The sequence below is a fragment of the Halictus rubicundus genome, unplaced genomic scaffold (genome assembly GCF_050948215.1).
Source record: "Halictus rubicundus isolate RS-2024b unplaced genomic scaffold, iyHalRubi1_principal scaffold0027, whole genome shotgun sequence".
Classification (NCBI taxonomy): domain Eukaryota; kingdom Metazoa; phylum Arthropoda; class Insecta; order Hymenoptera; family Halictidae; genus Halictus; species Halictus rubicundus.
The window spans coordinates 705,943-716,829 of NW_027488568.1; the positions used below are offsets into that span (position 1 = coordinate 705,943).

The window sequence follows — 10,887 nt, forward strand, 5'->3', positions numbered from 1 at the left end:
AGGCAATGTGTTACAATGTTGCCTTTCGTCTTCCGATCGTGGTCTTGAGAATTTCAGTGGCTCATTGTCAGTCAGGCAAGCAGCTACCGGACACAACAATGCAAGCTCATAAGCATTGCTTACTAATAAAAATCTAATTTTTGTAATAATTTATTGTCATGTTATGAAAATATGAACAATAAATTGTAAATATTTTTCTGGTAAAAATGAGTCCAAACACGCCATAAATAGAATGAAAAGGAAGTTAAGGAAGTGTGTAGGAATAAAGTGTAAATAAATATACATAATTACGCGGAATATTTACCAAAAAAGTAACATTAATAATGATATATTTAAATACTAGCAAAAATACATAATAATGTTTTTAATACGAATTCCTCCGCATGTGGATGAATTTGTGCTTCTTGATGCTCCCTACATATACATACATGTACATTATATATGTATATGCGCAGATGATCTCCTAGAAAGAATACATTACAATTAGACATAAAAACATACTTTTACATATGTAACAAATTCTACTAGTTATTGGGCTTTAAAAATCAAGCCACGTTACTATTAAAACCAGATATACCATTATACGTATAATGCAATTGTAATAGCATGCCACTCTTTCATCTTAGTTCTTCTATTACTTCCCAATGCAGTGATGTAGTACATGCAGTGGTCAAAGTAATAAAATTAACAGGATGGGCCACGTGAAGGCGTGAAAGAAGGTCTTATCCATCCCAGAGTACATTAAATGTTTACCAACATCAGCATACGTGTACAAACGTATACACCACAATAAAATATACGAAGTTATATATTTACACATTTTATTAAGTAAAAGAACATTCAGTGTACTGCGAATCGTGAAAAAAAGAATAAATCAAGCAAAAAAATCGTTAAGAATATAATACAAAGTCTTTGCATGATAATAAAACATACAAAACAAAACTACTACAATCACCATATTCCTCGAGCCAAAGCAACTACAAATGTATTCCAAATATTACAATGCAGCTGTATATATTTCTTAATTGCTTCTATAAAAAAATCATTTACAAAATGTTTATTAACCTAGTTTCCAGAATTTCATATACACGACGTATACGCAAATCTCTATGCATGAAATTCCGAAAATATGATTAATAACTGATTTTAATGAATTTATTATAGACACACTTAAAAAGTATATTGAAATACCAACAGGATTATCGATAAAAATGAAAAAATTTAAACATGTCTGAAATGCGATAATTTGGAAAATGTTTTCGCGGAATTTTTTATACATCTACATTTCTTGCCGAGCCACACTGTATCCTTATGAATTTTTACTGTTAATGTAAAATGTACAATGTCTTTCTTATGTTCAGCGCATTCGTCTTGGTTAAAGCAGTTTGGATATTTCTGTTCCACAGAACGTGAAATTATCGAAAATATCGATAGTTTATCTAATATGAATGCCTCGCTGCGTATGGATGGGTAAACCATGTCAAAAGTTTTATTTATAATTTTAAAAATGGCCGAAAATGTACACTCGGGACACAAAGATGCCCAAATTCAATGTTATCGTGTACAATATATGCTCTAAAGGATAACAGTAGTTGCTCGTCTCGTGTGAACGTTGCATTATTCTCCAAAATCATATCGTAACACCTACGACATCCCGATTTTTCAATACATTTTTTAGCGATATACCCTGCAAAGTATTCAATCGCACACGATTCTAGCTAGCACACCGATGTTGACAGTTCTTCAATATTATCGATTTCAATATTGTCATCAAAACTATCATCATCTGTGTTCTCTTGGATAGCAGACAATGAAGCATCTGATTCCAACGTGGCTGATTCACATTGTGCTATCATATCCCCCGGCATTAACGGTGCATCGTCATCAGGCATGCAGTTACCACTATGTATACTACGATTCAAATTCAATAATATATTTTTTTGAATTGCAAGACGCACCGCTTTTACCGAAGGATTGCGATCATAGATGCCACCGTGCATTCGAAGAACGGAAAAAAATTTTCAATGCAATCGCTGTTTAAGCGTGATGTTATAAGGAACTGTTAAACTAGATATTTAGAAGTTATCTAAGTTTCTTTTCCGCCTTTTGTTCTCTAAAGCGTGCGTGTATGAATGAGAAGCCTCTACCGCTGTAGTGGGAGTGACAATTCTAAATGAGTGGGAGTGTTAAAGTATACATTTAGAATGCATCTACGTACGAAAGAAAAAAAGGCTCCTCTATCCCTTATACCTGGGTTCTCCCTTCTGCGTTTATGACCATCCTTAAATGCGGCAACTGTCCGAGGACAGTCTTCGAACAAGTTCAGTTGAACTGAAGCGCTTGAGCGAGAAGCTCCTCCTGTATTCACTCCTGAATAAACTATATATTCTGTTTTTTATTTTTCACGTACTACGGACCTTTAACTTATTTTCATAACCTACAGGATAATTAACAGGAACATACTGCCTTCTTCTTTTAAATCGTTCCACAACTGCAAGGTGGCATTTATAGGTTGCCGTAATCCCAAAAGACATGGATGTGTTTTACGACCGTTAGAAGAAAGTACAAACCAATTGCTCATGTTGGTAACATGCGCAATTAAATGTTGATCAATGTTATTAAAACACGAAATAGCACGCTTCTTGGGATTTGGATCACTGGTAGATCGACTGTTTAAATTACCAAACAAATCATTAAGCGTTTCAAAGAAACTAGCTGTGTGTTGTACAGTATTTGTATTAATGCTACCAGTGAGTGAAGCGGTAAACATAGCAGCTGACACTCTTTTGCTAAAAACTTGAAGAGCAAGCTTACACTTCATTTTATCAAAAGAATTTGGAAAAAAATGTTTATCGGATAATTTGTAAGCTGCTCGCGTACTTTTATCTTTCTCCAAATTCCAGAGAAGTACTACATCGCGCCACGAAACTATACAGTCATTAATAGAAAAATCATAATTTGATAAATTATTCCTAATGCTCTTGAATAAATAAATAAATAATCAAAAATGTAATAAATTTTTTGACCATTTCTTATAAAAAATGGCTTTTCAACAGAAACACGTTCATCTGCTACGCTTTGATAACTACTTCCCTGATCGGAAACAACTGCTCTGACTTTCAAACCTGTCTCATGCAATGCATCTAATATTTCATCTAAAATAATTGATAAATCATGTTTTTTAACACCAGTTTTTGATACAAAGAAAGCCAAAGGTTGTTTCCAATTAGTGAACAGCCCGCGTATCATAAATACAAGAACCTGTGTACCCACAGCTACATTTCTACCCAAAAATCCTAAATCTTCGAAACCTTCAATGACCTGCCGTTTTGGGTGGAAATCGAGACACTTTTTGATGGCCATTTCATCAAATACAAGGGTGGAATTACGATCTGCAATTTCCATGTAAGAAGATTTTAATTTTATCGCGTTAAATAAATTTGGACAAATTCCTGGCCAAATGTCGATTTTCCCGAACCATCGACTAATTGTGGATGGACTTGGCAAATGAAAACCAAAAATTTCACGCATTTTATGGTACAAAACGGGAGAAGTGTAGTGCATTGTAATGCATAATTGTTGCTCCTTTTTCGAAAAAATTCGCCACGATTTGAGTTTAAACAATATGAGGATGACAAATGTCAATAAGTAGCCGGAAATTCTTTTAGAAATTGCGTTCTTCAAACATGTATCATCGATATTGCCTGAAGAAAGCTTATCTTGCAACCGATTTATTGCCTTACACTTTGCCCGCAATTGCAAGCGAAGAGCCTTATATTGTTTCTTCTCTTGCTCTAATTGCACCTGGGTTTCCATTAGCTGCTGTTCCAAACCATTACAACTTTGTATTGATGACATGTCATCCTGTATAGACATAGTGTCTGACTCAGTGCTAAAACTATTATTATTCATATCGGACGAATGAAAAATTTCCGGTACGGCATCTTTGCGCAGTCTACCCGACGCGTAAAAAGAATGATTAGAAAAATGTTGACTGCACACACATTGATTTTGTAATTTTTTATCAGACATTTCCACCCAATCATCTACGCCACAGTTAATCAGCCACGTTATGCACCTATCACTATCTCTCGTTGGAAATGAATGAAAAGAAATATTGTTCGTTGTAGTACGGTTTGTTAAACCACAAAAGGGATAGGCACACTTTTTATAGTGAGTTTTCCGTTCATTCCGCTTCATTGTATGCGAGAAATAGGATAGCAAAGTGATTAGAGAGAAAATAAGCAGATTACGGAACACTAGCTTTCTATAATAGTAAATGCGATATTTACTAAGCGCATGCAATATAAAATAATATATATGTATGTATATGATTTACCTGAATATAAGCTTGCCCATGTAGAAACGTCTCCTTCGATGCACTCGCGTAACAGGCGTAACGAAATTAAAAGGACACAACATTCTTTTGTTTCATTCTAGAACGAAACTTGTTTCAGATTAGAACGTTCTAGAGATTCATGGGAATGTAGGACATTTTGTGGTTTGTTTTTACTACAATACTATGCAATACATTACAATATTATGCCGTATACTATGATTTTAACACTAAACCTATTGTGGCCGGTCAATTTGACCGCACGAGATAATATGGTATTTAAAATAACAATTTTCAAATTTCCTACAACAAATGTTTCCCCTAATTTACCACTTACGTTGATGTAATGACACTCTGCTGCTGCGTAATGGCAAGAGATGGCTCTTCGTGTTCTCTTGGACGTGTTCACGCCAGATCCGTGAATCAGTAGGGGATGGAAGAAGACTGTATCACCTGGTTCCATTTCAAGGTTGAGACACTCTGTCGACTCAGGTAGGTCCTTTAAAAAAAAAAAGAAGAGAAATAGATGAAAAAAACAAGGAAGAATAATTTCCCTTGTATTTTGAATGGCCGAACGTGATCAAATTGATACCAGGATCCCACGATAGAATTTGTTGATGGATCTCGGTCCGGATTCCGGTGGATAGTCATGTTTGTGCAAATGATCGATAGTCACAAGGTTCCATAGCAGTCCATGAAGCAACTATCAGGTCGGCTGGCCGGAAAGGGAAGTAGTACAAATCCTGGTGCGGTGGGTGTCTGAAATCAGCAAACATTCGGTTCTTATTAGGGGTATCACGTCGTCTTTTTTTTTTAGGTTAAATAAACATTGTCCCCTTGTCGTAACATGTATTTTATATATTTCTTTCAACTGAATAATAATTATATATTTATTTCTGAATTTAGAGCCTTGAAAATTGTACGTTCTCCGAGGTTTGGAGAATTAACAATTTTGAACAATGTGTATGGTAACGAAAAGAAGTGTATCAACATTACTTGGAAGTCCCGAATCCGACGTCTGGTGGCTTAGCGATCAGCATAGAGTGCATAGCCATGATGTTCGGCCCTGTAATGGCTTCGACAATATCGAGGACACTATTATGCACGATGTACTCGCGGAAAACTTCGTCCTCGGCAATGTCCTGCAATTTGTTCACCGATTTTCTGTCCTTCACATCGTGCATCACGGTTATACCAACGCGCGGAGCTTTGCCAGATACGATATCGTCGAATCTGGAAAAATAATTGCCAATGAACACCACGAGACACGACTTCCGCGATCGATATTTAATTGACGCTTTCTTGCTCAGCATCTTCCTCGATCCTACGCAACATAATTGCAAATATGAAATTTCTTAAACTTCTTTTAACTCCATATCAAAATCAAACAAAAAAAAAGAAAGCATATTAAAATCAGTTGCGCGTCGAATGTGTTAAACTGAACGCGACTACTGTACAGTGAATTCCTGATATAAATCCCATAAGCTCAACGTTTAAAGGTCCCTGAACTACCCACACCACGGTGGGTACCCAAAACTTCTTTATTCTTCATTATTTTTTCATGGGACTTCCACCAACATATTCGTGGCAGTTTTCGAATGAAAATGATACCAAATATGATATAATTCCGATAATATTTACTTGTGAATTGATGCGGAGAGTCGAAGCGTTCGGGAAAGATAAAAGACTGGCGTGAACTCAAGCCTTTAAATCAAAACTTGCACTCTTTTTATTATTAATTATCTTTTTATGATACTTTCACGAATATATTTGTGGAATTTTTCTGATTAAAATGATACCAAACACGATATTATTCGGATCATGTTTACACTAATTTTTGTTAATATAATTGTAATAGAAGGTGACTTTAATTGTTCATTACACAAGTAAATATCATCGGAATTATATCATATTTGGTTTAATTTTAATTAGAAAAATGTCACGGATATGTTGGCGAAAGTTTCATGAAAAAATAATGAAAAATAAAGAAGTTGTGTAATTGGATTAGTAGTGGTCTTCTGGTCTCACACCGATATACCCGACCGTGTTATGTTACACTCTTCGGGAGCGGCGCGGCGGCTCTCGAGCTTCGCTGTTCTTTTCTACATGCAACATTGTATCGGAGAGAGAGAGAGAGAGAGAGATTTTCTTTGCTTTCTTGTCCCTATCCGTCTATATGTCCCGTGTTTGGGACATTCAATGTGTAGGATCATTTATGATTCCGGCGTACACTGTGTGATGCAAATGCAACATTCGGCAAGAACCACAGATTTCGTCTAAATGTCCCTCGCCAGAATCGCGTAAGGGACTTATATCGAGAATTCACTGTATTATCACCGTAACTGTTGCAAAGGTCTCTACCGTAACTGTCCAAATTTTATCTGCACCACTGATCCCCTTGGAAGCATTTAGTCAAGCGGTAAACACGCTCTACGGTGCAGCAAAGGGTCGAATATCGGCGAGACTCACACTAATGCAAGCAAGGCAAAAGATAATAATTTTTCTAATTTTGTAATTTCTTTTATCAAACTTTTACCATCGTATTCGCCTTGTTTTTCTATTTCACATGACACCAAACACGATACAAGTACGATTCTAATTACTCGTGTAATAGGCGATCAATGTTTCAGGCGCGGAAGATGTCGGCGAATGGAAAAGAGAGAGACGCGGAGAGTCGAATCGTCGAACGGCAGTCCCTCCTTCTCTTTTAATCGCTCTCCTTCTCTACGTTCGGCACACTACAAAGAATGTAGCATCTCTACTAGAACTGTCGCTCGATAGACCCGACGATACGAAAGTTACGGGCAGACTACTGTAACACAATAACTGAAATCTGGGGCTCAAATACGGGCATACAGGGTCAATAAGTATGGGGATTGATTTTTTCCTGCCAACGGGAAGCTGTGGAAACCCGCTGGTAACTCTGTATTGATGCAGCAGGGCCATATTTTGAAGATTATCAACCCAATGTAAATATATCTTCAATAATTTTTTTTATGGCTTCAGTCCCGATACTCATTGGACAGATATTAATCATTAGCTTGCCTTTTGTGACATTTATCCAGGATCTCTTGCGGCACAAGACGGGGAAACACCAAATATCCATTCTTCTCGTAAAACGCTCGTTGTTGCAACGACAGAGACTTATTCTCCCTCGTGAAACGCATGCTGTTGGACATTTTCAGCGATACGCGTCTGCCTGTTAACACACATTTTGACAAATCAAAAGAAATTTTCAACATAGACACGTTTGCAACACATGAAATAATCTTCATCTGTATGCATTTATGGCACATGGATATTTGTTCCTATCGACAAATGCAGAAAATGTATATTTTGTATAAATATATCTATGCATCATTAAATATACATATGCATTTTTTTCAAGTTTGAATATGTTGTAGTTTTTAGTAATCTATGAACTATGTTTAGTATCTATGAACTGTGTAGTTTTTAGTAATTTATATTGTAGATTTCGTTGATTTTACAGACAAGTAAAAGAAAGTGTCACTCTTTTTTCATTAAATTATATGACTAGAACTAACAAACCTATAAAAATAAGTTTTTAGGACCGCATAGTGATAACTAGACTGCGGATCTTTATGCATTTATGGCTTATGAAAATATTTAAAAAATGCTATAAAATAAAATTCGATAGAATTTAGCATGATTTTCATTTGTTTTGGATTTACAGAGGCTGTTCCCATAAAAATTAGTTTTTTATTTCATTTCATTTTCTGGAAATTTGTCTGCAAAAATTGGAAATTGCATAAACATCCGCAGTCTAGTGATAACATAAGAGTGTGTACTAAAAATGTTGTCATTTGAAAAAAATGTTTCTTTCACCATTTATTTTGCAACTGTTTTAAACAAATGCGATGTTTTCATGGCAGGAATATTCTTAAAAATTGAGGATTTGATTCTGAAAAAAGGACGATATAGCCCAAAGTGTCTCCTTGGCAATTCTTTTTTTAAGAATTCAAATTATTTGAAGTGAATGCTGCACTTATGTTACCTCGTTCGGCCGCAGTTTCTACCGCCACCCGTCGGAGGCTGCATATCATGGTGCAGCGTTCATTTCAATAACTTTCATTTCGTCAATTTTAAACTGTCCGATGTTTTGAAAAAGGTCCTCGTATTCTTCAAATTTTGAAAAATGTTCCTGCCACGAAAACATTGCATTTGTCTAAAACAATTGCAAAATAAATGGTGAAGAAAACATTTTTTTTATTTCAAATGACAACATTTTTAACGTACAGTACACTCTAAGACTGTGTGTGCATTTGAGAGTAAAACTGTCGCGAGTTGCTCTCCAGAGTCAAATTCGTCAGTGTTTTATTATGCACGAAAGGAATAGCCCTCTCCGGTAGCAAATACTTCCGATGCAGACATGTATATATATGCTTCCGTTTTATATATATATATTGTTAATATTATCTAACACAAACTGTTATGTTTTGTTTATCACATTCACCATATAATTATTATTACCTAAGCCTTATCATTCAATTGAAAAATAGGTTGTATTATCACGTTTTATGTAAAACTAACGAAGTGTGTTTACACTTTTGCTCGTCACTGTAATAGTTTTAACCCTTTGCACTCGAAGCCATTTTAACTCGAAAATCAAACATTTTTTCTGACTTGGAATATTTCCATTCTATGTACACAAGAGCCGTCGGACCAATACACCCAGTGGAACTGAAATTTTTCTTTTTCAGTAGGACTTTGAAATTATGATTTTTCTTTTTCATTTTATAATATACAAACAAATTTAATACTGTAAACGATACTTTTAATGGCGCCTCAGAGTCGCCGCTCGAGTGCTAAGGGTTAAATTTAATTTCCGTTTATACACTGTTTTAGGTTCACTTAATATACGTACATATCTCCATTTATCGTTACGATAAAAAATACAATTACGACTACCATTTTTAAATTTCAAAGCTTCGTTTTTTTCGAAATTTTATCGTTTTAAATCCCTTCCATTAAAAGAATCCTTAATGTTCTTAACACTCGTTGGTGTCAGTGGAATCTATATATGTTTCAATATAATATACATATTCCTTTATGATCCAGTTACTCCGTTTAAATCACGTTGAAAGTTGAGAAACGAAATATTAACAAAATCTCATTTGACAGAGGTTGACAATCTGTATTTGACAGAGTTTCCCGGTGAATCCTGGAAAGCAGTTGCAACTGAAGCTGTTTTCTCCGTCGATGCAGGTGCCGCTGTGGCAGGGGTTCGATTGGCAGTCGTTGATGTTCGAGATTAAGCAGTTCCCGACAAAAAGTGCGGTTTATCGATCGGACCAGGTGAAACTTGTAACGGTACCAAACATTTTTCGGTCCTCCAGTCCCAATCATCCCGATCGCTTCTTTCCGTGTTATAAGCGTAACTCGGAAAATTACAAACATTCTCAGGGGCGAATGAAGTCGTCAAAGAGGCGGCTACCGTAATTAGCCTTAATTAGACGCATACAGAAGAGGAGCGCGGAGGAAGAACAAAACTGGTTCGGATGGTGGCACAGCTAATTGCATCTTTGATCGATCGATTCCTTGCGCTTTTTTCCCACCGTATTCTCATCTTCGTTGCACAGTGATCCGGGGATGGCGATAATAGCGCCAATTATCGGGAGTAATTAGACTCCACGGATCGCTATCTGTGCAAAAAAATTGCCAGACCAGGTGGTCCCAATGATCGCCGACATTGCTAACAAGAAACCTGAAGCTTTTCGCTGTTTTGAAGATCCACTTCTTCGAGAAAATAATTGAGCGTTCGAATGAATGAGTTATTACGCGGAGAGTTTTAATTTTACTGAAATTCTCAACTATTCATTTCTGTCTCTGTTCATCATTGACTGTTTCGACTAGCATTTATATCTATAAATTGGTGAACATATTACTAAAGAAACAAAGGGTATCACGGATTTATGCGAGTGACTGGAAGCGGCGTCTCGTTAAAAAGCCGCTAATCGAGTTTTACCGATCTTCGAGCGCGCTCTACGAATGCAGCAGGAGGTTTTAGGATCTCCTCATAGTGTCGAGATCATAATCTAGCTTCCAGACTGGAGCCAGACGAATCGCAGCCGTGCCGGTGGAGAAAGACAGGAAAGAGGAAGACGAGTTATCGGCGAAGGTGGTCTAATTAAATGACTACTATCCCCGGCGAAATAAATTGCATTAATTACGATCGAATTAAATTATTCATTGAAAAGGTGGTCTCCGAGGAAACGGGTCAACTAAATGCGGAGTTTATCTTCTGGGAACCGCGGAGAAGTTCTCTCTGAAGTCGGCCCCGACGACCGGTGTCCTGCCAGCGTGTGGTAATCTTCGGGTTTTGTGAAATAAGATAGCAGCCGGGTTGTTGTAACGTATGAATTAATTGCGAATCAAGCACTGGGGAGCGGCGCGAGGGGCAAACGGAATCCTCGGTCTATGCGAAAGTCGATCGAGCTTGATTCGTAGATAAACCTAGGCCGCATCCGCTAATTTCGAGGACGCGTTGCTTCCGAGCGAGCCCGAGACAATGCCCTTAATTGGAGGAACAC

General features: G+C 36.8%; 1 protein-coding gene and 1 long non-coding RNA gene across 2 annotated transcripts; both read right to left on the minus strand.

The window, feature by feature from the left end:
* Positions 1-372: 372 nt before the first annotated feature.
* LOC143363189 (uncharacterized) lies at positions 373-1,374 on the minus strand. Its single transcript, XR_013083768.1, has 2 exons — positions 578-1,374; positions 373-463 (listed from the first exon to the last, which is right to left on the minus strand). It is a non-coding gene; the product is annotated as an uncharacterized LOC143363189 (long non-coding RNA).
* A 701-nt stretch (positions 1,375-2,075) lies between these two features.
* LOC143363204 (putative phytanoyl-CoA dioxygenase) lies at positions 2,076-7,531 on the minus strand. Its single transcript, XM_076803803.1, is given in 8 exon segments — positions 2,076-2,149; positions 2,251-2,370; positions 2,464-2,491; positions 4,554-4,835; positions 4,929-5,010; positions 5,012-5,095; positions 5,333-5,569; positions 7,382-7,531. Coding segments are annotated over 8 exon segments (1,041 nt in total). The 5' UTR covers positions 7,516-7,531.
* Positions 7,532-10,887: the final 3,356 nt, after the last annotated feature.